Source organism: Manacus candei, unplaced genomic scaffold, assembly GCF_025592945.1.
Source record: "Manacus candei isolate 608988 ecotype Guabito, Panama unplaced genomic scaffold, ASM2559294v1 h1tg000046l, whole genome shotgun sequence".
Classification (NCBI taxonomy): domain Eukaryota; kingdom Metazoa; phylum Chordata; class Aves; order Passeriformes; family Pipridae; genus Manacus; species Manacus candei.
The window spans coordinates 1,670,753-1,698,710 of record NW_026138094.1 but is presented as its reverse complement, the minus strand read 5'-3'; the positions used below and the strand labels follow the sequence as shown (position 1 = coordinate 1,698,710).

The window sequence follows — 27,958 nt, the reverse complement described above, 5'->3', positions numbered from 1 at the left end:
CCACAAAGTACCCACAAGGCAGCACCACAGGCCAAGGCCTTGGCTTGCCATGTCCCGAGGCAATGGAGGAAGGCCTGGGAAAGGCAGAGCTGTGCTGGGGTCACAATGGCCCAGTGGGCTAAGGCACTGCCCTGGGAGAAGCAGGTTGGAGTCCAACTTGGCAGACTCTTGTCTTCCTTGGCCTCCTTCCCACTTTTCTTAGTTTCCCAGAAGGTCTCTCTTCCACATTTTAGAGATGCGTGAATGTTTCCCTCTCCTCAGTCATGAGAGAGCTGGGCTGGTTGAGCCTGGAGAAGAGAAGGTGAGGGGTGTTGTGGTGTGTGAAGGCATCTGTGTGGTTTGTCAGGGGCTGTGGTGAGGCAGAAAGAGCCTGTTGTACTCGGGGCAAGAGAGGCTTGTGAGAGGTTTGGAGTGTGGGACTTGTCAGAGAGGGCAGGTGAGGCTGGGAGAGGGAGGTGTGTTGGTGCTTTGAAGGGTGGTGTGATTGCAGAGGGCGTGGAGGCGGTGAAGGGAGGCCGCAGTTGGTGTTGGATGTGGCGGGAGGTGGAGAGAGAGGTCTGAGGCTGAGGCTGGTGCTGAGTGTGAGGGAGGCTGGTGAGAGGGTCAAGAGGTGAGGTGTGCAGGAGGTCCCATGGTGTAAAGGTGAGCACTCTGGACTCTGAATCCAGCGATCTGAGTTCAAATCTCAGTGGGACCTTTCTTTACTTTAGCCTTTTGGCTCCCTCAGGCCTTCCCTCAGCACATTTGACACTGAAGTGGTGACCTCCCAGTAAAAACAGCTCAGGCATAGGAGACTGCTCTGGCACTGTCTGCTTGGATGGTGGACACCTCCAAAGGCGGAGTCTGTACTACCCACTCTGGCCAGCTCTGTCCCTTGTTTGACCATAATTACAGTATGACAGGGTTACTCTGTGGCATTACTTGTATTTCCACCCCAGGGCACTGCTTCTTTCTCTCTGCATTCCTCCGAGACATTTCTGTTTTCCCTGTTACTTTCTTTTCCTTCCTCTGAAATCAGTTCAGGGAGCTACTGACAACTGGTAGTGTCCCATGATAAGGGGTGTATTTGCTGCCATGGGAGACGGAAGGGTCTTCCTGGCAGAGCAAGTGGCTCCCTGAGGGAGGAGGAGAACAGAGGACCATGACTCTCCAGTGATGCCGCACAAAGGGTTTAATGAGAAGGAGCAAATGCAGTGACACAGAAGAGAGACCAAGAAAGGCATTTATGGGGGTCAGGGAGCGAAGGAGATGGGCCTATTTCCCAAGGACAAGCTCCATACAAAAAGCTTACCATTCTGATTCTGCTCTTCCTTGTGCAATTCCAGCCCTACAAGAGCAGTCCCTAACTCTGGCACCCTCCCTCCGTCAGCAGCACTTCAGCAAAGCAGAAGAGAAGGAGCCCTTTCTCAAGGAACTCAGAGCAAAGCAGAGGCAGAGGAGGCACGGCAAGGCTGCTGTGCAATGATGAGCAGTGGGCACAGGTCCCTCCTGCCAGCTGCGATGAGGACTCTCAGCTCATCTGCAAGATATGGCCAGGCTACTGCTGCTGCACAGGCCCAGTCTTCCTTCGTGCTCCAAAGGGGGTGATCCAGTGTCTTCAGCAGTTCATGCTGCAGCGGGGGATAGGCAGACACAGCCCGGACCCCCCCAGACCAAGGGAGCCCCCAGAAGAGATGGGAACCCCTGAGGAGCTGAGGGAGCTGCCAACAGCAGCTGACAGAGAGGATCCCACGGCTGTGCTCTGAGGGAAGGAGGTGAGGATGGGGCCTGGCAGGGTTACCACTACTGGGGAGGGCTCAATGTAGACGGTGGAGTCAGCGCAGCGGGCGTAACAGGGCTCAGTGCAGCTGCTGGCGAGTGGGGTTGGGCCACAGGGACCACAGGGGCTTTGGGGACAGGGTCTGCAGCAAGACATCTCTGGGTGAAGGAGGCAGAGCTGGAACACAGAGCAGGGAGCAACAACCTCAGGATCAATTTGTCTTTTTCCATAAACTCCCTCCACACAGACAACATGTTTTAAAAGCACACTCTGTGCCTACAACTCCCACAACCCTCATCATGCCATTCAAGTGAAAAAGCACAAGAACACTGCCCAGGTTTATGAATAGGACCCAGGAAAGTGGGTTTAAGGCACCTGTGAAAAGATTGATCACAGCTCATCTCCAGAATAGACTTGGCTGTGTTAGAGATGACAGGGGTTGCACTGAACCATTTCCTTCCAGCATTGAAGGTGCAAATTCTGCTGGACAGATCCCGCTGCAGCTCTGACCCCTTGATCCCCCTTTGCTGAAACTAAACCCCCAATTCCCAGCTCTCCCCAGCCACCACCATGAAAAAGCTGACAGCCCTTCAACAACTCCCTCTCAGGGCCAAGCTGAGACTCCCAAGGATCAACCTGAGAAGCCACCACAAGAGCTCTTCAGCCCACAGAGAGAGATGGAGCAGACTCAGGCTTACCTCGTTCCTCGAGGAAAGGGAGGCAGGAGAGGAGGATGCAGAGCCTGCAGCAGCACAGCCTTTTATGCTGTGTCCCTGAGCCCTGTGGGGCAACAAACATTCCCTGCCCATGAAACATCTAAACACCTGGGAGTCACCATGTGCCAACACCTCATAGCTGATGAAGTCCCTGCCTCTTTCATGTCAGATATTGTTCTCTGGTTTCACACACAAAATATGAAAATTATTCAACTGTGTCCCAGCTTCCAAAGACCGCTTTACTTGCAGGTCTCAGACTACTGTGCAAGGTCAGTTGAAATGGGTTTGCATAATATCAATTGCCTTTTTCACTTCTCCTTCTTGATAGTGAGCGTGGTCCCAGTCACAGTTACATTCAGCCATGAGGGACAGGTCAGCTCTCAGGAGCTTCCAGTGCAGGCACTCAGGCTCAGAGGGACATTTCTCCCCACAGGTCATCACAGATATACAGAAGAATGTGAGTGACTTGAGGCAGAAAGTCCAAAGTGCACAACCCCATATGGGGGAAGAGACTCATCTCTCCAGGGAGGTGGCAAGGAAAGTCCATGTTCAGCTGTAGGATGTACACTGCAGGAGAAGTGATGGCCAAGGGCAACTTGATTATAATCCTCAGGCTGTAGCACGGCCTGATTTTGTGATCAAAGAGATGCTGTGTCCTTCCCTGAAAGAGACCCACACCCCAAGTGACCTGTTTGGATCAGCGTGTTCACCCAGAGGCCGGAGGCCTGGATGGTCAGCTTTGGGGAAGAGGCTGAGGGCAGGGAACACTTAGCTCTTGGCTCTTTGCCCTGGGTCAGGGATGGCTTGGCCCATTCCATGCCTTTCACATTTCAAAGGGACACTGGATCTGTCTCCCAGGGAACCTGGGAGTCATCGGGATGTGGAAGAGTTGGGAAAAACCCAGAGCTCCAGGCAAGCCTGAGTCACCCAGTGTGGACTTCAGTGGACACAGTGCCTCAGACTTGGGCATTCCAGGGATAACAGAGCTCATATCCTCCAAGTTCTGCTGTTGTCAAGGGCATTTCCAGACCTTTGAGCCCAATTGCAGGATCAACAGGTGCTTCTCTGCAATCCCCTGCATTTGCTGCCTCCCAAGGCTTTGCCTTTTGGTGGCTGCTCAAGGGCCCTCGTGACTCAGGGTACCCCAGAAAAAGCCCAGAAGGTCTGCATGCAGCTCTGGAGCTCTTGTGCTCCTACCAGCTGCTCTGGGCAGACCAAACTGCCCAGGTACCTCAGAAGACTCTGGGCCTTGTCCTGGTGACTTCGAAGCACTGACACCATTTAAGAGGTCACTGTCTCTTGAGCAGCTCTCCCAGGCCTGTCCCTTCTTTTCCCCCAGAGACAGCTGGGATCTCCTTTCTGGCACCATGGGATTGTTGCCTCTTGCCCTTTTGCACTGCACCTCTCAGGAGCGTTTGGCTTCATCCTTTCCAGCACCTCCTGGAGGTGGTGGAGGCAGCAGTTGCATCCCCTCCTCTCCACCTTGCCCATCTCCACCAGGTTCCACAAGCCCAGTGCCCTCACCCCTGATGTCAGCTGCTCCTGCCCTTCTGTTCTCTTCTGTTCTGCCTCATCCTCTGCCAGTCCCTCTCTCCAGGAGAGTTCATCACCCCATCTCATGTCCCTGGGGACACAGAGTGGGGCACAGCAATCCAGATGTGGCCTCTGCAGTGCCATGGAAAGGGCACCATTCCTGAGGGCATCAGATCCCAGGGTTATGGGGTGAGCTCTGGAGAGGGACAGTAAGGAGCTGTCAGGATCAGGAGTGAAGGCTCCACACAGGACCTACAGTGCAAGGGACTCTGTTGGGACAGACTTTCTCTCCTCTTTCCAGCCTTTCTGCCCAGAAGGGCTTAGTACTCCCTGCTCTGGAAGGGGAATGCAAAGCAAGGGGCATTCCCTGCACACAGCCCTGTGCTCTCCATGGGGCCATGGCATGTGCTCAGCAGTGCAGGCAGCCTCAGTGGCATCTCCTGGTGGCCCAGCTGGGAGGCTCAGCTGTAGAAACCATTCCCACCTCCTGGTAGCACACAGGGGCTTCCATGCAGCCCTGGAAGAGCTGCCCAAGAGACAGGGACCTCTCTGACACTGGCAGTGTTCAGAGGACGATGGGACAAGGCCCAGAGCTTCAGGAGGTGAGTGGGAAGTTTGTCCTGCTCCGAGCAGGACCAGAGCACTTCCAGTGGTCCCTCCTGACCTCCACTGTTCTGGGATGCCCTGCACCTCCTGGGCCCTTGGAGCAGCCACCAAAGGACAATGCCTTGGAAAGCAGCAGCAGCACAGGATTGCAAAGACATTCCAGGTGTTTTGGGAATTGTCCACAAAGGTGTGGAAATGCCTTTGAAGAAAACAGAAATTGTGGAGGCATGAGGCTCCGTGCTCTGCTGTCCCTGGAATTCCCGAGTCTGGGGCACTGTCTCCACTGAAGTCCACACTGGGTGACTCAGGTTTGCCTGGAGCTCTGGGATTTTCCCAACTCTTCCAGATGGCGATGACTCCCAGGTTCCCTGGGAGACAGATCCAATGCCCCTTTGAAATGCGAAATGCATGGAATGGGGAAAAGCCCTCCCTGATCCAGGACAGAGAGCCAAGAGCTTTTGGCTCCCTGCCCTCAGCCTCTTCCCCAAAGCAGGCCATGCAGGTCTCTGGCCTCTGGGTGAACACGCTGAGGAAAACAGGTCAGTTGGGGTGTGGGGTTTTTGTGGGAGTGAATGAGAGGTGGGACATTCCTCTGTGTGCTCTGGAAATCCCAGTCCCCACGGGCAAGAAGGCCCATGTGCAAGGGGAGGCACGAGGGCAGCCTGCAGAAATCAAGACCACTTAGCTGCTTGAAAAGGCCAAAGTGTTTAGGCAGTGGAGGCAGAAATACACATCTGGGGATGACTATGGCTTGGGAGTGCAAGGGGGGGATTAGGAAAGTGAAGGCAGAGCTGGAGCTGAACTAAACTATGGACATGAAAAATCACAAGAAGGCTTTCTTCAGGTGCAGAGTACAACAAAGAAAGATGCAAGAAACTCTAACTCCACATGAGTTAAACAGGAGACCTGGTGACAACCAATATGGAGAAGGAGGAGATACTCAACAGACTTTTGCTTAGGTATTCAGTGGCAGGTGCTCCAGCCATGCCAGTGATTGACAGAATCCAAGGGCAGGGAGTGGCAGAAGGAAATGCAACCCACTGTAGAAAACAATCAGTTTCAAGACCATCGAAGGAACCTGCATGTGCACAAGTCCGAGGGGCCTGATGAGATGCATGTGAGGGTCCTGAAGGGACTGGCAGAAGAAGTTGCTAAAGCACTTTATATTTGAAAAGTCTCAGCACTGGAGAATTGAGAAGTGGAGGCCAGGCAGTCTCACCTCTGTGCCTTGGCAAGGTCATGGAGCAGCTCCTCCTGGAAGCTGTGCTGTGACACCGAGAAAAGAAGGAGCTGATTGGTGCCAGCCAACAGGGCTTCAGTAAGGGCAGTCATTCCTGAGAAGAGTAGTGTCCTTCACCTGATATGGGTTTAATGAATTTTTGTCGTTGGCTTATATCACTTATATCACTTATATCACTTATATCCCTTATATGAGGGAAGAGCGACTGATGTGCAAAACATGGAAGAGGACCCTGCACAACACCCTTGTCTCTAAACTGTAGAGACATGGCTTATCTGGCTGGGACCCTCAGGGACTAAGGAATTGGGTTAATGGAATTGGGTTGTGATCAATGGCTCAATGTCCAAGTAGAGATGAGTGACAAGAGTTGTTCCTCAGGGATTGGTTTGGAGACCAGGATTATTTAAGTCCTTTGTCAGGGACGTGGAGAGTGGGATTGAGTGTATCCTCAACACGTTTGTAGATGACATTGAGCTGAGTGGTGTGGGTGATACTCTAGAGGCAGGGATGGCATCCAGAGGAGCTGAGTGGTGTGGGTGATACTCTAGAGGCAGGGATGGCATCCAGAGGGATCTGGAGAGGCTGGAGAGGTGGGTCCCTGCAAACCTCATGAAGTTCCAAAAGGACAAGTGCCCTGGTCAGGGCAATCCCAAAGATGGAGACAGGCTGGGCCAGGAGTGGATTGACAGGAGCCCTTGAGAAGAGCTTGCAGGCTCTGGCTGTTGAGGTAGTGAACGTGTGCTGACAGCCCAGAAGCCAATAGTATCCTGGGCTGCATGCAGAGCTGTGGGGCAAGGGAGGGGATCCTCCCTCTCTACTCTGCTGTCCTGAGACCATACCTGGGCTCCTGTGTGCGGCCCTAGGACCCCCAGCAGAAGAAACACACAGAACTGATGGAGTGGGTCCAGAGGAGGCCTCAGAGCTGATCAGGCAAGTGGAGCACTTTCCCTGTGAGGACAGGCTGAGAGGGTTGGGGTTGTGTAGCTGAGAGAAGAGAAGAGAAGGCTCCCAGCAGACATTCAGTAAAGCTGCAGAGGAACATCTGGTCAGGGTTTGTAGTGATGGGACAAGGGGTAATGGTTCTAAACTGCGAGAGGGTAAATGTAAATTAGAGATGAGAAACAAATTGTTTCTGCTGAGCGTGTTGAGACACTGGAACAGGTCTTCCACAGAATTTCGGGATAACATGTCAGGGGGCTGGAACTTGATGATCTTCAAAGTCCTGGTCATCTCTGAATAATTCCTAGATTGAAAAGACAAATCTGTGTTGTATGAAGTGGGAGCACAACATTTCAGATGAAAGAGGAAAGGACTTAATCAGCAAAGAAGCCTTACAAGTGACGACTACCAGGTGTTTAGATGTTTCATGGGCAAGGAATGTTTGTGGCCCCACAGAGCTCAGGACACAGCATAAAAGGCTGTGCTGCTGCAGGCTCTGCATCCTCCTCTCCTGCCTCCGTTTCCTTGAGGAACGAGGTAAGCCTGAGTCTGCTCCATCTCTCTCTGTGGGCTGAAGGGCTGTCATGGTCACTCCTCAGGTTAATCCTTGGGTACCTCAGCTTGGCCCTGACACAGAGTTGTTGAAGGGCTGTCAGCCTTCTTCATGGTGGTGGCTAGGGAGAGTTGAGAATTGGAGATTTAATTCCAGCAAAAGCGGATCAAGGGGTCAGCGCTGCAGGGGGATCTCTCTAGCAGAATTGCACTTGCAGTGCTGGAATGAAATGGCCCAGTGCATCCCCTGTCATCTCTAAGACAGCCATGTCTTTTCAGGAGATGGACTGTGATCAGTCTTTCCACAGATGCCTTAAACCCTCTCTGCTGGGCCCTATTCCTAAAGTGGGACATCCTTCCTGTGCTTTTCCACTCATAGGCCATGATGAGGGTTGTGGGAGTTATAGGCACAGAGTGTGCTTTTAGAGCAAATTTAATTCCTACAGATTACTGTAGGAAAGAGAGACAGGCGGATACTAAGGTTTTTTTCTCCCTGCTCTGTGTTCCAGCTCTGCCTCCTTCACCCAGCGATGTCTTGCTGCAGACCCTGTCCCCAAAGCCCCTGTGGCCCCTGTGGCCCAACCCCACTCGCCAGCAGCTGCACTGAGCCCTGTTACGCCCGCTGCGCTGACTCCACCGTCTACATCGAGGTCGCCCCCGTGGTGGTGACCATGCCGGGCCCCATCCTCACCTCCTTCCCTCAGAACACAGCCGTGGGATCCTCTCTGTCAGCTGCTGTTGGCAGCTCCCTCAGCTCCTCGGGGGTTCCCATCTCTTCTGGGGGCTCCCTTGGTCTGGGGGGGTCCGGGCTGTGTCTGCCTATCCCCCGCTGCAGCATGAACTGCTGAGGATGGCACAGCATCCCCTTGCTCCTTGGCAAATGGGCTCATCTCTGTCCCTCCCTGACCCCTGCAAACGCCTTTCTTGGTCTCTGCTCTGTGCCACTGCATTTGCTCCTTCTCATTAAAGCCTTTTGTGCAGCATCATTGGAGAGTCGTGGTTGTTTGTTCTCCTCCTCCCTCAGGTTACCAGCTGGTCTGCCAGGATGAGCACTGGCTGCTGTCCTGAGCTTACCATCAGCTGCAGAAAGAGCTCCCTGAGCTTAGAGCAGAGCACCCTGAGCTTAGCAGCAAGGACATGGACTCAAAATGAAAGAGGATGAATGGCTTTAGCTGGACTTGATCATCTACTGCTTCAGTATTTATGAAGTTTTGCGGGAGCCCCTTTGGGTGCCGTGTGAGCTGAGAGGAGAGAGGCAGGGAGGGAGGGGGTGCGGCAGTGCCAGGGAGTGCCGGGCCGGGCCGGGGTGTGTGGGAGCTGAGTGGGAGAGCAGAGTGGTGCAGCGGGAGCGTGCTGGGCCCATAACCCAGAGGTCGATGAATCAAAACCATCCTCTGCTAAGACCCTTTTGCACCGCTGCTGCCTCACCCCACAACTTTTCCCCTGCGCTGCTGCAGCTCTCATGGCACCCACGCCCATGGCCCTGCTCTGCCTGCAGCCCCTGCTCCCTCACACTGCCACCTGCTTTCTCCTCTGCTTTCTCAGGTGCCAGCACTCCCCACATACCCCTCAGCAAGGCAGGGGGTGGGGGTGGAGCTGCAGGCAGAGCTTCCCCCCACCAGCACTGGGTGTTCTTGGGATACAAGTGTTTCTCCCTTCCCATCAGGCAGCTCAATCCCCAACTTCCCAACCACAGGAGGACACCTCCAGGGCTCTGCAGGCGCACAGGAGGCTGAGGCTGGTGCTACTTAGTTAAAGATCAATGTGACTGACTCAAAGACCTGGGGAATTTCTCTGTCCTTGTTAATTTGCTGCCCAGGCCACCTGTAGGATGATCCAGGAGCAGCGGTGAGCAGGTGGGAAGAGGTAAGGGGCTGTCCTGTGCAGCACACAATTGGATCAACTTCCATATTGGAATGCTTGGATATCAGCAGCTTATGGCCTCTATCAAAGTGTCAGAAAGAGAGAGGAAAAAATGAAGGCTTAGAAAGAACAGAGAGAAAAGGCGTTGCCCCAGGCTGCTTGGGTGGGTACAGGAGTCTGGAGTGAAGGAGTCAAGCTGCTCCCAGGCACAAGCAAGGAAAGATGGTGTTTTAAGTTTGGTGTTTAATGCTGATTTTTTTGTCTCACTGTGTGAACCTATTTCGATTGACCAAACATTAATTTTCCCAATTCTAGTCTGCTTTGCTGGCAGCAGTTTTTCCTAAGCCATTTTTTGGTGTTTGCTTCGACCTGGAAGGATTCTCCTCCTATTTTCTCTGCCCCTCGATCACTGAAGTGGGAGGAGGAGAGAGCAGCTGGGTGGGTGTTTGTCTGTGCTTCCCCCACCACAGGTATAGACACAGAAATGCCCCTCCACTTGCACAGTACAAGCCCAGCTGGCACATGTGTGAAGGTGGATGGGGACAGGTGCCATTCCCAGCATGTCCTAAGGCGGCAGCAGCAGCAGCAGCAGCAGCAGCAGCATCACTGCAAGAGACAGGAAGAAGGGAGACAGTGGGCTGGTGTGATTGCTCTGTGTGTGCTGAGGACTGGAGGTGTCTATTGGAGAGGGAGATGTGTGTCCCCCCCATGGGCAGCATGATCTGCCTTGAGTGGTGGTGCATAGCAGAGGTGTGTGCAGAGTGTGCGTGGAGCTGAGTGCTGGTTTGTGCAGGATGGTGCTGCAAGGGTGGTCAGTGTGTGGTGGTGCCGTGTGCTGGAGGGTGGCTAGTGCAGCTGGAGAGTTGCTAGGCAGGTGTTCCTGCCAGCAAGGCGTGTGCTGTGTGTCAGCTTGTGGTGGTGTTTGTGTGGGAATGGCAGGAGGAGGCCTGAGGGTGTGGGGCTGGGGTAGGGAGTGTGTGAGCTGCAGGAGCAGCAGGGCTGTGCCAGCAGATGCGTTGGTGGTATAGTGGTGAGCATAGCTGCCTTCCAAGCAGTTGACCCGGGTTCGATTCCCGGCCAACGCACAGGGCCTTTTGTTGGCTCACAGGGGCCAAGGGCTGCCCTGGCCCTGCAACCCTGCGGGAGAGGCCACAGCTCCTGCTCCTCTCTTGCCTGCCCTGACACAGCTGGTTTTGCCGGCCAGGCTTGCTCCTCAGACCTGCTCCTCCCCAGTGCCTCTGCCCGGCATTCACAGGAGGCTGCTGGTGAGAAAAGCTCACACAGCCCCAGCTCCTGGGGCCCTGGGGGACACCCTGCCAACACCAGTGGCCTCTTCCAGCTGAGGGGGCTCCAGGCTGGGCTCCCCACTCTTGCTACAGCAGCCAGAGGAGAGGCATCTTTGGTGCTGCTGCTGCAGCTGCTTGCACCTGGCAGGGGCAGCGTGCTGCTGGGGCAGGCTGGTGATGAGGACTCAGAATTGCCCAGTGGGAGCAGGATTGTTCTTTCTAAAATGAACACATCTTTCTGGAAACTGTGCTAACACACAGGGAAAAGAAGGGGAATGGTGACAGCCCGCAGAGCTTCCATAAGGGCAAAGGATGCCTGACAAAATCAGTAGCTTCCCACACTGTGCTCCTGAGAGCAAACCTGGAGCAGGGCTGTGAAGGTGTCAGTGTGCTGAGGGAAGACCTGAGGGAGCCAAAAGGCTAAAGTAAAGAAAGGTCCCACTGAGATTTGAACTCAGATCGCTGGATTCAGAGTCCAGAGTGCTCACCTTTACACCATGGGACCTCCTGCACACCTCACCTCTTGACCCTCTCACCAGCCTCCCTCACACTCAGCACCAGCCTCAGCCTCAGACCTCTCTCTCCGCCTCCCACCACATCCAACACCAACTGTGGCCTCCCTTCACCTCCTCCACGCCCTCTGCAATCACACCACCCTTCAAAGCACCAACACACCTCCCTCTCCCAGCCTCACCTGCCCTCTCTGACAAGTCCCACACTCCAAACCTCTCACAAGCCTCTCTTGCCCCGAGTACAACAGGCTCTTTCTGCCTCACCACAGCCCCTGACAAACCACACAGATGCCTTCACACACCACAACACCCCTCACCTTCTCTTCTCCAGGCTCAACCAGCCCAGCTCTCTCATGACTGAGGAGAGGGAAACATTCACGCATCTCTAAAATGTGGAAGAGAGACCTTCTGGGAAACTAAGAAAAGTGGGAAGGAGGCCAAGGAAGACAAGAGTCTGCCAAGTTGGACTCCAACCTGCTTCTCCCAGGGCAGTGCCTTAGCCCACTGGACCATTGTGACCCCAGCACAGCTCTACCTTTCCCAGGCCTTCCTCCATTGCCTCGGGACATGGCAAGCCAAGGCCTTGGCCTGTGGTGCTGCCTTGTGGGTACTTTGTGGGGCAAGAAGGCTGCTCCGTTCTGCCCTGCTCAGGGCCAGCAAGGCTGGGCCAGGAGGTCTCTGGCACCAAGCCCTGAGCACAAAAAGGCCTTAGCAGAGGATGGTTTCGATCCATCGACCTCTGGGTTATGGGCCCAGCACGCTCCCACTGCGCCACTCTGCTGCCCTGTGTCCAGGGCTGCCCAAGGACTCACACACGGACCCTTGGCTTTCAGTTAACAAGGGAATTCACTGGGATATTCTCCTGGACAACACACAGGGGTCCCAGCCTACTGCATGGAGGACAACAATTACAGGAGAAAGAAGCTTTATGTTTCCACTACAGTTCTTTTGATCAACAACATTTAGACTGTCAGCTAATCAAGTACGATTGATCACACGATCACTATGTGCTTGTCCCGTGCAGCTGGGGTGCACATATGCTCAGTGGGGTGATAATCATAGTTTTAAATGTCCTCTTCTTTTATGGTCTATGTGGGATGTTCTCAGCTCCTTTCCATTGGGTCTTCAGGTCACCTTTACTGTGAGGGAGCAGCTCTTAGTCAGAGTTTGTTGCATTGAGCAGGTTGTAGAGTGGTTGGTGCCTTGCCTTTCCCACAGGCTGTGAGCCCCATGCCCTGCCAGGGCCCTGCTGTGCTCCCCCAAAGCTCCTGGCTGGTCTCCCATCCTGGCACAGCCGTGCCTTTGCTGTGGCCCAAGAGCCAAAGGATGCCCCAGGCAGCAGGCAGGGTGCCAAGGACCCTCTCTGGGCCTGCTGCCATCGCTGTCCTGCCTGACACTACAGAGGGTGCAGCTGGTTACCAACTGCCCACGGGCAGGGATGGCCCATCCAGACTGGGCAGTGGCCAGAGTTCAAGGCTGCCAGGAATCCCAGGAGGGCTCAGGGCTGGTAGAGCCTCTTGGTGAGGGTGAGGAATCAGGGGGCAGTGCTGCGTTGTGCATTTTTGAGCTTTGAGTATTTCCTGGTTGCATGTCCCATCCACAGGGCAGAGTCTGCAGCACCCAGGTAGAAGAGACCAAAAGAAAAGCCAGATGGAGAAGGCTGGGATGTGGGAGAAAATGTGAATGTGGGCAGTGTGTCCCCAGTCTACCTACTACAGGGGGCATTGCACAGGGAAAAGTGTTTGAGTGCAGGGCAGGAAGTCCATGGATCAGCTGCAGGTCCAGCTGCCCTGCTTAACTGGACCTTTCTTTCTTCATTTGCACTGACAGTATCTCTGAGGTTCTTTTCCTGTGTAGTACTTCCCTCCCCCTCAGTGCCATGGCTGCAGGGCACAGAGCATTGCACCATGACTGAGCTTTTCTGCCATAGCCTTCCAAAGGCCCCTGAGGGTTTCCCTGGTCCTTCTGGGCAGGTTTGCATCAGTTCCTGCTGTGCTGCTGCTGCTGTGGGGGAAGAGCTGGGAGTTCAAGTGCAGGAGGAGCCCTGTGGGCATCCCAGAGAGGTGGGAGCTGTGCAGGTGCCAAGGGTGGGAGCTGTGCAGGTGGCAGGGGTGGGAGCTGTGCAGGTGGCAGGGGTGGGAGCTGTGCAGGTGCTGGCACCCAAAAAGGGCTCCTTGCCCCGTAGTTGGCAGGATTCGAACCTGCGCGGGGAAACCCCAATGGATTTCTAGTCCATCGCCTTCACCACTCGGCCACAACTACCTGCTCCAGCCCTCCCTGCCCCGCTCAGCACACAGCCCGGGCACTGACACCGGCGCCCGGGCAGTTCAGGGCAATGCTCCACTCCACATTTGCAGTGGGGACCTTCCCGGAGCCAGACGGACACCTGGGGCCACCTGACAGAGGCCTGAGAGGCATCACTCTGCAGGCTGGGGCTGCACTGCCCAGACCCTTCTCCTCAGCCAGCTATCTGGGATAGCCTGCCATTGCCATGTGGTGGTGCAGCCTCTGCCATCCTCCTCCTCCTCACAGGTCTTGAATGAACCAGCTGAGAGCTGACGTGTCCCTTTACAGAAACTTTTGGGAGGTGAAATGTCCTTCCCCACACCAGGGGCTGTTGCATGTTATGGGTGGGGACAGCCCTGACAACAACAGCAACATCAGCTTTGCAACCACGCTGGGGGACAGAGGATCATCAGTCAGCCCCTCACAGCCTTCCAGCATTCCCTGCTTGAACTGGAGCCCAAGTGGAAGACCACCACTATTGCTGCAGTTTTGGAAACCATTCTTAAATGTCTTGGACATTGTTGCTAGGAGTTGGGTTGTAGGCAGGATGGAACCTCCTGCTGACTAAAGGAAAGCATCTTGGCACCCTCTAAAGAGCCATCCCTTGAGGTCTCCTGGACTGCTGTAGGCTGTGCCAGCACCTCCCTCTGAGTGGGATGTCTCTGGGAGCTTGAGAACCATCAGGTTGGGATACCTGAAAGAGCATCTCTGACAAGGCAGCCTAGGCTGATACACTGCCCCCACTCACACACTCCTCCAAGTCCAGCCCACACTTCTTGAGGAATGCAAAGGGATTTGATGTGAGTATTTCACAAAGACCAAGGGAAATTTTTGATAGCTACATTTACACACCAAAACACAGATGTGCACATCTCTGTGCCTGTATGTTTGTGATGGAATGAAAGCTTATTGTAAATCTAGAATTAATTCTTTTTTATATTTGCAGCCAGTCCTATAATATTGCTTCCTAAATATTGAATCAGTCAATGATCAAGTGCTGCTAAAGCCTTTCACCCTCTTTCATTTTGAGTCCATGTCCTTGCTGCTAAGCTCAGGGTGCTCTGCTCTAAGCTCAGGGAGCTCTTTCTGCAGCTGATGGTAAGCTCAGGACAGCAGCCAGTGCTCATCCTTGCAGGCCAGCTGGTAACCTGAGGGAGGAGGAGAACAAACAACCACGACTCTCCAATGATGCTGCACAAAAGGCTTTAATGAGAAGGAGCAAATGAAGTGGCACAGAGCAGAGACCAAGAAAGGCGTTTGCAGGGGTCAGGGAGGGACAGAGATGAGCCCATTTGCCAAGGAGCAAGGGGATGCTGTGCCATCCTCAGCAGTTCATGCTGCAGCGGGGGATAGGCAGACACAGCCCGGACCCCCCCAGACCAAGGGAGCCCCCAGAAGAGATGGGAACCCCCGAGGAGCTGAGGGAGCTGCCAACAGCAGCTGACAGAGAGGATCCCACGGCTGTGTTCTGAGGGAAGGAGGTGAGGATGGGGCCCGGCATGGTCACCACCACCGGGGTGGCCTCGATGTAGACGGTGGAGTCAGCGCAGCGGGCGTAACACGGCTCAGTGCAGCTGCTGGCGAGTGGGGTTGGGCCACAGGGGCCGCAGGGGCGTGGGGGACAGGGTCTGCAGCAAGACATCTCTGGGTGAAGGAGGCAGAGCTGGAACACAGAGCAGGGAGCAACAACCTCAGGATTAGTCCATCATTTCCTTACCTCTCTCTGTACACACACTTTGTTTCAAAACACACTCTCTGCCTACAATTCCTACAACTATCATCTTGCCCTCCAAGTAGAAAAGCACAGGCAGGTTGCCCTAGTTTAGGAATAGGACCCAGCAGAGAGGGTTTAAGGCATCTGTGGAAAGATTGATCACAGCTTATCTCCAGAAAAGATGTAGCTGTGTTAGAGATGTCAGGGGTTGCACTGGGCCATTTCTTTCCAATGCTTTCTGCTGGGCAGATCCCCGTGCATCCAGGCCTTCTTGATCCCCTTCTGCTGCAGAAAACCCTCAATCCCCGCTCTCCTCAGCCACCACCATGAAAAGAGTGACAGCCCTTCCACAGTCCTCTGTCAAGGCCAAGCTGAGGTACCCAAGGATCAGCCTGAGGAGTGACCATGACAGCCCTTCAGCCCACAGAGAGAGATGGAGCAGACTCAGGCTTACCTCGTTCCTCAAGGAAAGGGAGGCAAGAGAGGAGGATGCAGAACCTGCAGCAGCACAGCCTTTTATGCTGTGTCCTGAGCTCTGTGGGGCCATAAACATTCCTTGCCCATGAAACATCAAAACACCTGGTAGTCATCACTTGTAAGGCTTCTTTGCTGATTAAGTCCTTTCCTCTTTCATCTGAAATGTTGTCCTGTTTCACCCATGTGGAGTTAGAGCTTCTTGCATCTTTCCTTGCTGTTCTCTGCACCTGAAGAAAGCCTTCTTGTGATTTTTCATGTCCATAGTTTAGTTCAGCTCCAGCTCTGGCTTCGCTTTCCTGATCCTCCCCTTGCACTTCCCGACCATAGTTATCCCCAGATGTGTATTTCTGCCTCCACTGCCTAAGCATTTTGGCCTTTTTGAGCAGCTAAGTGGTCTTGATTTCTGCAGGCTGCCCCCCCTACCTCCCCTTGCACATGGGCCTTCTTGCCCGTGGGGACTGGGATTTCCAGAGCACACAGAGGAATGTCCCACCTCTCATTCACTCCCAAAAAAACCCCACACCCCAACTGACCTGTTTTCCTCAGCGTGTTCACCCAGAGGCCAGAGACCTGCATGGCCTGCTTTGGGGAAGAGGCTGAGGGCAGGGAGCCAAAAGCTCTTGGCTCTCTGTCCTAGATCAGGGAGGGCTTTTCCCCATTCCATGCCTTTCGCATTTCAAAGGGGCATTGGATCAGTCTCCCAGAGCACCTGGGAGTCATCGCCATCTCGAAGAGTTGGGAAAATCCCAGAGCTCCAGGCAAACCTGAGTCACCCAGTGTGGACTTCAGTGGACACAGTGCCCCAGACTCGGGAATTCCAGGGACAGCAGAGCACGGAGCCTCATGCCTCCACAATTTCTGTTTTCGTCAAAGGCATTTCCACACCTTTGTGGACAATTCCCAAAACACCTGGAATGTCTTTGCAATCCTGTGCTGCTGCTGCTTTCCATGACATTGTCTTTTGGTGGCTGCTCCAAGGGCCCAGGAGGTGCAGGGCACCCCAGAACAGTGGAGGTCAGGAGGGACCACTGGAAGTGCTCTGGTCCTGCTCGGAGCAGGACAAACTTCCCACTCACCTCCTGAAGCTCTGGGCCTTGTCCCATCGTCCTCTGAACACTGCCAGTGTCAGAGAGGTCCCTGTCTCTTGGGCAGCTCTTCCAGGGCTGCATGGAAGCCCCTGTGTGCTACCAGGAAGTGGGAATGGTTTCTACTGCTGAGCCTCCCAGCTGGGCCTCCAGGAGATGCCACTGAGGCTGCCTGCACTGCTGAGCACATGCCATGGCCCCATGGAGAGCACAGGGCTGTGTGCAGGGAATGCCCCTTGCTCTGCATTCCCCTTCCAGAGCAGGGAGTACAAAGCCCTTCTGGGCAGAAAGGCTGGAAAGAGGAAAGAAAGTCTGTCCCAACAGAGTCCCTTGCACTGTAGGTCCTGTGTGGAGCCTTCACTCCTAATCCTGAGAGCTCCTTACTGTCCCTCTCCAGAGCTCACCCCATAACCCTGGGATCTGATGCCCTCAGGAATGGTGCCCTTTCCATGGCACTGCAGAGGCCACATCTGGATTGCTGTGCCCCACTGTGTCCCCAGGGACAAGAGAGGGAGTGGTGAACTCTCCTGGAGAGAGGGACTGGCAGAGGATGAGGCAGAACAGAAGAGAACAGAAGGGCAGGAGCAGCAAATGCAGGGGATTGCAGAGAAGCACCTGTTGATCCTGCAATTGGGCTAAAAGGTCTGGAAATGCCCTTGACAGCAGCAGAACTTGGAGGATATGAGCTCTGTTATCCCTGGAATGCCCAAGTCTGAGGCACTGTGTCCACTGAAGTCCACACTGGGTGACTCAGGCTCGCCTGGAGCTCTGGGTTTTTCCCAACTCTTCCACATCCCGATGACTCCCAGGTTCCCTGGGAGACAGATCCAGTGTCCCTTTGAAATGTGAAAGGCATGGAATGGGCCAAGCCATCCCTGACCCAGGGCAAAGAGCCAAGAGCTAAGTGTTCCCTGCCCTCAGCCTCTTCCCCAAAGCTGACCATCCAGGCCTCTGGCCTCTGGGTGAACATGCTGATCCAAACAGGTCACTTGGGGTGTGGGTCTCTTTCAGGGAAGGACACAGCATCTCTTTGATCACAAAATCAGGACATACTACAGCCTGAGGATTGTAATCAAGTTGCCCTTGGCCATCACTTCTCCTGCAGTGTACATCCTACAGCTGAACATGGACTTTCCTTGCCACCTCCCTGGAGAGATGAGTCTCTTCCCCCATATGGGGTTGTGCACTTTGGACTTTCTGCCTCAATTCACTCACATTCTTCTGTATGTCTGTGATGACCTGTGGGGAGAAATGTCCCTCTGAGCCTGAGTGCCTGCACTGAAAGCTCCTGAGAGCTGACCTGAGGTGTCCCTCATGGCTGAATGTAACTGTGACTGGGCCACCCTCACCATCAAGAAGGAGAAGTGAAAAAGGCAATTAATATTATGCAAACCCATTTCAACTGACCTGGCACAGTAGTCTGAGACCTGCAAGTAAAGCGGTCTTTGGAAGCTGGGACACAGTTGAATCATTTTCATATTTTGTGTGTGAAACCAGAGAACAATATCTGACATGAAAGAGGCAGGGACTTCATCAGCTATGAGGTGTTGGCACATGGTGACTCCCAGGTGTTTAGATGCTTCATGGGCAAGGAATGTTTGTGGCCCCACAGGGCTCAGGGACACAGCATAAAAGGCTGTGCTGCTGCAGGCTCTGCATCCTCCTCTCCTGCCTCCCTTTCCTCGAGGAACGAGGTAAGCCTGAGTCTGCTCCATCTCTCTCTGTGGGCTGAAGGGCTGTCATGGTCACTCCTCAGGTTGATTCTTGGGTATCTCAGCTTTGCCCTGACACAGCACTGTGGAAGAGCTGTCACCCTTATCATGGCACTGGCTGGGGAGAGCTGGGAATTGGGGGTTTAGTAACAGCAGAAGGGCATGAAAGGGGTCTCAGGTGCAGGGGGATCTGCTCATCAGAACTTGCACCTGCAGTAGTGGAAAGAAATGGCCCAGTGCATCCCCTGATATCTCTAACACAGCCAGATCTATTCTGGAGGTGGGTTGTGATCAATTTTACTACAGGGACTTCAACCAGACTGTGCTGAGTTCTATTCCTAAACTGGGGCAGTATTGCAGTGTTGTGCCACTCAGTGTGCAGAGAGGGCTTTATACAGGAGTTGATATAGAGAGACAGATGAAGAAATGATAGACAGACTGATCCTGAGGTTGTTGCTCCCTGCTCTGTGTTCCAGCTCTACCTCCTTCACCCAGAGATGTCTTGCTGCAGACCCTGTCCCCCACGCCCCTGCGGCCCCTGTGGCCCAACCCCACTCGCCAGCAGCTGCACTGAGCCCTGTTACGCCCGCTGCGCTGACTCCACCGTCTACATCGAGGCCACCCCGGTGGTGGTGACCATGCCGGGCCCCATCCTCACCTCCTTCCCTCAGAACACAGCCGTGGGTTCCTCTCTGTCAGCTGCTGTTGGCAGCTCCCTCAGCTCCTCGGGGGTTCCCATCTCTTCTGGGGGCTCCCTTGGTCTGGGGGGGTCCGGCCTGTGTCTGCCTATCCCCCGCTGCAGCATGAACTGCTGAGGATGGCACAGCATCCCCTTGCTCCTTGGCAAATGGGCTCATCTCTGTCCCTCCCTGACCCCTGCAAACGCCTTTCTTGGTCTCTACTCTGTACCACTGCATTTGCTCCTTCTCATTAAAGCCTTTTGTGCAGCATCATTGGAGAGTCGTGGTCGTTTGTTCTCCTCCTCCCTCACGTTACCAGCTGGTCTGCCAGGATGAGCACTGGCTGCTGTCCTGAGCTTACCAGCAGTTACAGAAAGACCTCCCTCTGCTTAGAGCAGAGAAGGAAAATCCTGAGTCATTGAGTCTGAGTCTGTAATGTGGAAGATCACGTGTAATTGTTGTCCTCCATGCAGTAGGCTGGGACCTCTGTGTGTTCTCCAGGAGAATATCCCAGTGAATTCCCTTGTTAACTGAAAGCCAAGGGTCCGTCTGTGAGTCCTTGGGCAGCCCTGGACACAGGGCAGCAGAGTGGCGCAGCGGGAGCGTGCTGGGCCCATAACCCAGAGGTCGATGGATCGAAACCATCCTCTGCTAAGGCCTTTTTGTGCTCAGGGCTTGGTGCCAGAGACCTCCTGGCCCAGCCTTGCTGGCCCTGAGCAGGGCAGAACGGAGCAGCCTTCTTGCCCCACAAAGTACCCACAAGGCAGCACCACAGGCCAAGGCCTTGGCTTGCCATGTCCCGAGGCAATGGAGGAAGGCCTGGGAAAGGCAGAGCTGGGCTGGGGTCACAATGGCTCAGTGGGCTAAGGCACTGCCCTCCGGGGGCAGCGCTCCTGGGAGAAGCAGGTTGGAGTCCAACTTGGCAGGCTCTTGGCTTCCTTGACCTCCTTCCCGCTTTTCTTAGTTTCCCAGAAGGTCTCTCTTCCACATTTTAGAGATGCGTGAATGTTTCCCTCTCCTCAGTCATGAGAGAGCTGGGCTGGTTGAGCCTGGAGAAGAGAAGGTGAGGGGTGTTGTGGTGTGTGAAGGCATCTGTGTGGTTTGTCAGGGGCTGTGGTGAGGCAGAAAGGGCCTGTTGTACTCGGGGCAAGAGAGCCTTGTGAGAGGTTTGGAGTGTGGGACTTTGTCAGAGAGGGCAGGTGAGGCTGGGAGAGGGAGGTGTGTTGGTGCTTTGAAGGGTGGTGTGATTGCAGAGGGCGTGGAGGAGGTGAAGGGAGGCCGCAGTTGGTGTTGGATGTGGTGGGAGGTGGAGAGAGAGGTCTGAGGCTGAGGCTGGTGCTGAGTGTGAGGGAGGCTGGTGAGAGGGTCAAGAGGTGAGGTGTGCAGGAGGTCCCATGGTGTAAAGGTGAGCACTCTGGACTCTGAATCCAGCGATCTGAGTTCAAATCTCAGTGGGACCTTTCTTTACTTTAGCCTTTTGGCTCCCTCAGGTCTTCTCTCAGCAGACTGACACCTTCACAGCCCTGCTCCAGGTTTGCTCCCTGGAAGCGCAGTGTGGGAAGCCACTGATTTTGTCAGGCATCCTTTACCCTTAGGGAGGCTCTGCGGGCTGTCACCATTCCCCTTCTTTTCCCTGTGTGTTAGCACAGTTTCCAGAAGATCTGTTCATTTTAGAAAGAACAATCCTGCTCCCACTGGCATTCTGAGTCCTCATCACCAGCCTGCCCCAGCAGCACGCTGCCCCTGCCAGGTGCAAGCAGCTGCAGCAGCAGCACCAAAGATGCCTCTCCTCTGGCTGCTGTAGCAAGAGTGGGGAGCCCAGCCTGGAGCCCCCTCAGCTGGAAGAGGCCACTGGTGTTGGCAGGGTGTCCCCCAGGGCCCCAGGAGCTGGGGCTGTGTGAGCTTTTCTCACCAGCAGCCTCCTGTGAATGCCTGGCAGAGGCACTGGGGAGGAGGAGGCCTGAGGAGCAAGCCTGGCCGGCAAAACCAGCTGTGTCAGGGCAGGCAAGAGAGGAGCAGGAGCTGTGGCCTCTCCCGCAGGGTTGCAGGGCCAGGGCAGCCCTTGGCCCCTGTGAGCCAACAAAAGGCCCTGTGCGTTGGCCGGGAATCGAACCCGGGTCAACTGCTTGGAAGGCAGCTATGCTCACCACTATACCACCAACGCATCTGCTGGCACAGCCCTGCTGCTCCTGCAGCTCACACACTCCCTACCCCAGCCCCACACCCTCAGGCCTCCTCCTGCCATTCCCACACAAACACCACCACAAGCTGACACACAGCACACGCCTTGCTGGCAGGAACACCTGCCTAGCAACTCTCCAGCTGCACTAGCCACCCTCCAGCACACAGCACCACCACACACTGACCACCCTTGCAGCACCACCCTGCACAAACCAGCACTCAGCTCCACGCACACTCTGCACACACCTCTGCTATGCACCACCACTCAAGGCAGATCATGCTGCCCATGGGGGGGACACACATCTCCCTCTCCAATAGACACCTCCAGTCCTCAGCACACACAGAGCAATCACACCAGCCCACTGTCTCCCTTCTTCCTGTCTCTCGCAGTGATGCTGCTGCTGCTGCTGCTGCTGCTGCCGCCTTAGGACATGCTGGGAATGGCACCTGTCCCCATCCACCTTCACACATGTGCCAGCTGGGCTTGTACTGTGCAAGTGGAGGGGCATTTCTGTGTCTATACCTGTGGTGGGGGAAGCACAGACAAACACCCACCCAGCTGCTCTCTCCTCCTCCCACTTCAGTGATCGAGGGGCAGAGAAAAGAGCACCTCCATGTCAGAGTAAACACTGCAGGCAAGGCAAGGGTATGACTGGCTAGAAAGCAACTTTGCAGAAAAGACAGCTTTTGGGTTTCATCATCCTTGTCCCTTCCTAGGAGATCATATTATATATTCCCAGAGTAGCACAGTGGTAGGATGTGACACAGAACATGGGAAATTTGGGTTAGATACTTTTTCACCTTTAGGATATTCAGACTTGGAACAGGCTGCCCAGAGAATTTGCCAAAACATCCTTGAAATTTTTAAAAACTTTACTGGACAAGACCTTTTCCAGTTGGCCTGCTTTGAGAAGAGGAAGGACTTGAGATTGCAAAACTTTCTTCCAAACTACATTATTCTGTGTTTCTACAAAGTTACATTGAATGTGCTGGGTTTTCAAACCTACACTCAGACTGGAGCTGAGCTGCCAGGACCTGTATAGAGGAAATGGTAAAACCACCTTCCTAGAGAGAGGAATTCCCGTGGGATATACACACTGACCTCTGAACTGCTTGGACTAGAATTGAACATGTTGCAATTGCAAACAATTATGGAAATTTTCCCACAGGATTGAAAATGATGATTAAGATGCAAGTTTGGGATGGTCTTGTCTTCAAAGAGACCAGAAATGCCTCCTTATTTGTGATATGCCAATACAAATAATACATCAGAAATCTTAACACATCAGAATCTATGGAACACATACTAGGAGTCACAAATACTAATATTTGAAAGAAATTTAAGGAGCGTTGCCTAAACATTGCTTCAGTTCAGCTGAGGTTGTATGACTCATGCCTCTATTTCCAAAAGAATTTTGAGCCATAAACTCTGTGCACCAAGATGGAGATATTTGTGATGGATTATTTTGGGGGGTGCATAGTGGTAGATTGGCTTGGTGGTTCGTTTTGGGGGATATTTTTGTTATTAGTTAGTCTCTGCAGAATTCTTTGTGTTTTGCAGGTGGCTCATCTGGGCATTATGTTTAGACAACACTTTGTTCAGTGCTCTGCAGCTCACCATTGATTCACAGATCTCAGGAGACTGATGAAAGCAATTTAATTCCCATATGATGGTGTTGATACTTTGCCCATTTGGGCATGATAAGAAGACTTTTTTTCACCCTCTAAGTAGTCTCATAAGAGACTTCTGGTAGAGTTTGCAAAGCTGCCTCCTGTATCCTACCTGAATAAATACCAGCCCCCAGGAACTTGTGGGAGTCCTTTGCACCCCTGCAGTGTTGACCTCTCAGCCACAAGTGTGGCAAGTAGATATGGAAGGAAAAAGGAGTACAGAAATTCTCTGTCTTTTAGCTCCATGAAAAGAGTAATTTTGCCCTTAGCTTTGCTTTCTGTCTCACTCTCAGAGAAAATTGTATTGTGGGTATTGATGTGAGGTTTGTGCACAATTACCTCTTTTTTTTAAAAGTGTAATTTTTGTACTTGGAAAAATAGGCAGCTTCAACAGGCAAAGTCTTTTCTTTGCACTCGTATTTAGGCAAGAGGCTGAAAGCTAGAATTTCATCTATACCTCTTCAAAAGCAGGTGACTGACTAAAATTTTGGTAAGTCTATAATATTATCAAATCTAATGTTTCCAAGAGAGCTTGTTCAAGCAGCAGACTAAAAGCATTTTCAGGGCAGTATGATCAGATTTTTAGAGTGGACACATACGTGCATAAACTATCTTTAAGCTACATACTGATGTTCTTTTACTAAGAAATAAATTTAGAAGTTTTCTATTTGCTTACTGTTTTCACACTGAAATAATAAACTGAAGAAGTGTGAGAAAAAGAGTGACTGGACTGGAGGTATATGATACTGATTTTCAAAAATCATTTATTTTTCAATAAAAGCATATAGTACAAAGGAACAAAGATGATGAAATGTATCTATATGTGTTTTAATCTATTCACAGGAAATATTTTGGAGTTGTTTTTGCATTAGTTGTATTCATCAATGTTAATCATCACTGCATTGAATGTACTGAGAAAACTATCTACCTTGTAGAATTTGCATCTATACTGCAAGATGGAAAACTCTGTGCCTACCTGCCCCAGTAAAATGATCTCAAGACTTTGTTCTTTATCAAATTTGGTTGGAATTTATACATAGTGACAAACAAACTTAGCTGAAACAGAAAAAAAAAAGTGAAAGTGAGTGTTTACTCATTGTCATTTAAAAGACCTGGACCCGGTTGATGGTCGCATTTGGTCATTTTAGAGGTCTTTTCCAGCCTTAATGATTCCATGACATTGTCTCAGTGGGATGAGTGAATTTGTCTGGAACTTGCACCAGCTATTCTGGCTCCTGCAAATTCAGTCTTGCTCCATCATGGTGTTGTAGAAGATGAGGTGCTGGGTTTTGTCCTATTCATCCACTGCTGCTCAAAAAAAAGATACTTTTTATGCAAAATATGCAGTCCATTATCAAAACCAATTTGTGATCGCATGCTGGGGCATCCTCTTCCTTTATTCTCAGCAACATACAGAAGAAATGATGATGATTGTATGATACCTTGGAGCACCTCCAGCTGGCTGCTGATGAAAAAAAGTGTAAATGGTGCAATTTTTAAGATCAAAGAGCTGTCTGGAAGAGATGACAACCGTTAGAAACGTGTAAGTTTAAACTGGTTTAATGAAATCTAAGCACAACAGTAAATAGAAAGAAAGCATCAGGAGTAATGTTATGTTAGAAGCTCAGTTGATGAGATAAAAAGATGTAGCAGGAAGTTACAGCTAAGCAGAACTGAAATATGGATGTGGCTGAAGGTGAAGAAGCAGCAATATTTTACACCTTACATATTCAGCTGTTATGCATAGATGGACATTTCTGGTTTAGTATTTTTCCTTCTGCAATATTTTACCCTGTTCTAGACAGAAAGTTCAAGACTGCAAAAGTCTTTATCCATGTTAATTTCCTGAGTTCCCATGCAGGTTTTGTGTTTGATTACATATGTTATGTTTTGCTCTCTTCTACACTTGTTTGTATTAAAATAGCAGAGATACAAACAAGTTATGTAACACTGTTACTCCTCGCAACTGTAAAGACATTTTGCCTTTGCTTCTTACTGTTCTAGCAATGCTGAACCAAACAGAGGTCAGTGAATTCCTCCTTTTGGGTCTCACCAATATCCAGGGGCTGCAGCACTTTTTCTTCACCTCCTTTCTGCTGCTCTACTCGGCCACTCTTCTGGGAAACAGCATCATTGTGATCGTGGTGATATCTGAGCCCCGGCTCCACACACCAATGTACTTCTTCCTGGGGAACCTGTTCTGCCTGGATATGTTCCTCTCCACAGTCACTGTTCCGAAGATGTTGACTGGCTTCCTCTTCGGGCACCAGCCCATCTCTTTTGGGGGGTGCCTGGCCCAGCTGCACTTCTTCCACTTCCTGGGCAGCACAGAGGCAGTGCTCCTGGCCGGGATGGCCTACGACCGATACGTGGCCATTTGCAACCCTCTGCACTATGCCCTGGTCATGAGCCCACGGACTTGTCTGCTGCTGGCTGTGGCCAGCTGGTCCACTGGGTTTGTACATGCTGTGATGCACTCAGTCATGACCTCTCAGCTGAGTTTCTGTGGCCACAACCAAATTCAGCACTTCTTCTGTGACATCAAGCCACTGCTGAATTTGGCTTGCAGTAGGACCAGACTCAACATGACATTCCTCAATGTTGTTACCACATCTATTGTTTTAGGGCCCTTCACTCTCGTAGTCCCTTCCTACCTCTATATTATCTCCTTCCTCTTCTATAAAGTCCAGTCCCAGGAAGGAAGATGGAAACTCTTCTCCACCTGTGCCTCCCATCTCACTGTTGTAGTGCTGTTTTATATTCCAGTGCTCCTCAATTACACACCACCCTCCTCAGGAAACTCCACTCAAATGGATGTGCAAGTGACTCTCATATACAGTGCTGTCACCCCAGCTCTGAACCCCTTAATCTACACACTTAGGAACCAGGAGGTGAAAACCGCCCTGAAAAAAACCTTACGGAGAAAAGTCTTTCCTGGAGGAAAGTGACTGAAACAAGGAGAAGACTCAGAATATGGCTGCTCCACCTCTCATATTTACAAGGAGAAAGGTAAAAAGGACACCACACTGCAAGAGACTGTAAAACTACTGATTATCTCATGCGGTTTGACACATTTAGAAGTTAATTGTGTAGATCTACATCAGGAGAGATATTCCTAGCTTGTAAGCAGCTAAAAGTTAGGTCAGGGAAGTCTTCTTCTAGGGAATATTCAAGGATAATTTCTGTGACTTTACTTGTAGTCAGTTTCTACAGACAATCTTAGTGACAATTACTCCTTAGGAGAGCGTGGAGTCCTTCCTTCTGAGGCACAACCACCTCTGAAGGAACAAGCTGGGAATTTCAGAAATCAGCAATACTACTGTTTGTTGCTTCTCTTTGATACAGCTTTTCTTCAAAGGAAAAGAAAGGGAAGAAACTACACTCAGCCCATTGGATTCTCCTCCCACTTCAGAAAAGTGAAGGAAGATCATAGGCAAGAAAAAATAATCCAGCCCTTCTGGAAATAGCATGAAAATACAATTTTTTGTTTAATTTTGCTGCAAGATCACAAAAGTTCCCCTTTGTGGGCTAGGGAATACAGCAGATTAATGACCACAAGTGATTATCTACTCTATCCACCTGCCTCTCTTCATGGTTCTTGACAAGTGAGGTCATTGGCTAGTTTCATTTTGGGCTATGGTTAGTTGCTGTCATTCATGCTGAAGCAAAATGTTTTAGCTTGTTCATATCCTCTTAATGTCTTAAAATTAAAGTTTTATTTTAAATGTATATATTGACCTATTTCTAAATGAAAAGTTGTTGTTTGGAAATTAAAAATACACAATTCTGGTAAAAAAAGCCTTTTTTCCCCTGAATTTTAATCCTTTAATTCGGTTGCCAAGATTGCTTTTCTAAAGATGACTGAACTTGAGTAAATATTCCCCATATTCCCCATGCATCTATTATTATATTTTTCATTTTTTGAAAAGTATAGCCCATGTGTGCACAAGTTGTGTTCTTATTACTTTAGCTATCTCACTATTCACAATACTTTCTTTCTCCACTAATAAAAATTCTTATTTCCCTGCCTGTCTACCTGTCAAATATTTTTTACATCAGCCTGATAATTGTCTTACCAAATATTTGTCTGTTTAATTCTTGGATGAGCACCATCACTGACCCCCACCTTTGCTCTCTCATGTTATGATGCTCATATCTATGCATTGGTTTGAGTGTCTTCTCATCGTGTGCCTGTCTCTGGCAACACAGCTTGCATTGGTTATGTTGGTTTGTGGTCGTGAAAGAGTTTGAAAGTGTTCATCTTCAAAGTGTTAGAAAATGCTATTTGGGTTTTTTTGAAAATTTTATCTGCATCACAGTTTTTGGTACAGTTTTACCTGAGCATGCAGGTAATTTTATAAGTGCAGCACCTGTGGCAATTGGAGCTGTTACTAGATTTGCAATGCAGTGTTGTTTCTGAGGATGGTGAGAGGGATGATTTTATCATGGACATCTTTGTGACTCCTGAAGGAAACAGCCAAAGACACAGATTCCACAAGTTGCTTGACCACAAAGATAACTTTGCTTGGTTTTGTTTGACAGCATCAACCTCCATTGGAGAATGATGTTTACTAGGTTCATTTGGAGTATATTAATTGACATCATGTCTTGAATAAGAAACAAGAAATCCTCTGTTGCATCATTAAAAAGTTGAAGTAGAGCAAACCTTTCTCAAAGACTGTTTCTCCTATTAGCCACCTGATGACTGTACCAGAGAATTAGCAGTAAGAGAAAGTTTGTTCCAGTGTACTCGATCTACCAAGCCCTTGGGTAAAAATTACACAGGGTGAAGGATGGTGAACTTTATTGTAGTTTTAATGGGGCCTGTGAGGTTATTAGTGATGGAACAACTGAAGTGGCTCTCCCAAGAGGCAGGAGCAGAAAATCACAGCATGGTTACAGGAAAATAAAGGAAGGAACAAATGCTTTCACCAAGCAACTCCTTTGATGTGTCCTGTCACAGAAAGGGGCCAAGTGCTGGCCCACACCAAGACCTTTTCAGGCCTCATGTGCCTCAGACTTCTCTCTGGTCAGTGTGGGACTTGCAGAGGAGACACCCAGGCTCCCAGGATGCCTGGGCAGAGGCGTATGAGCCTGGCCCACACATCACTGCTGTCCCAGCCTTGGTGCCCCCCTGCCCTGTGGT

The 27,958-nt window shown here is 51.6% G+C and overlaps 1 protein-coding gene and 8 non-coding genes across 9 annotated transcripts; 5 read left to right on the top strand and 4 right to left on the bottom strand.

Annotated features, from left to right (window-relative positions):
• Window positions 1-95: 95 nt before the first annotated feature.
• On the top strand, window positions 96-26,584 carry LOC127475088 (olfactory receptor 12D1-like). Its single transcript, XM_051796506.1, has 2 exons — window positions 96-436; window positions 24,817-26,584. The coding sequence occupies exon 2, from the start codon at window positions 24,819-24,821 to the stop codon at window positions 25,758-25,760; it is 942 nt and encodes a 313-aa protein (XP_051652466.1). The 5' UTR covers window positions 96-436; window positions 24,817-24,818; the 3' UTR covers window positions 25,761-26,584.
• Window positions 626-697, top strand: TRNAQ-CUG (transfer RNA glutamine (anticodon CUG)). The gene has a single exon. It is a non-coding gene; the product is annotated as a tRNA-Gln (tRNA).
• TRNAG-UCC (transfer RNA glycine (anticodon UCC)) lies at window positions 10,222-10,293 on the top strand. The gene has a single exon. It is a non-coding gene; the product is annotated as a tRNA-Gly (tRNA).
• On the bottom strand, window positions 10,928-10,999 carry TRNAQ-CUG (transfer RNA glutamine (anticodon CUG)). The gene has a single exon. It is a non-coding gene; the product is annotated as a tRNA-Gln (tRNA).
• TRNAM-CAU (transfer RNA methionine (anticodon CAU)) lies at window positions 11,716-11,787 on the bottom strand. Its single transcript has one exon. It is a non-coding gene; the product is annotated as a tRNA-Met (tRNA).
• Window positions 13,187-13,268, bottom strand: TRNAS-AGA (transfer RNA serine (anticodon AGA)). The gene has a single exon. It is a non-coding gene; the product is annotated as a tRNA-Ser (tRNA).
• Window positions 19,543-19,614, top strand: TRNAM-CAU (transfer RNA methionine (anticodon CAU)). The gene has a single exon. It is a non-coding gene; the product is annotated as a tRNA-Met (tRNA).
• TRNAQ-CUG (transfer RNA glutamine (anticodon CUG)) lies at window positions 20,349-20,420 on the top strand. Its single transcript has one exon. It is a non-coding gene; the product is annotated as a tRNA-Gln (tRNA).
• On the bottom strand, window positions 21,053-21,124 carry TRNAG-UCC (transfer RNA glycine (anticodon UCC)). Its single transcript has one exon. It is a non-coding gene; the product is annotated as a tRNA-Gly (tRNA).
• Window positions 26,585-27,958: the final 1,374 nt, after the last annotated feature.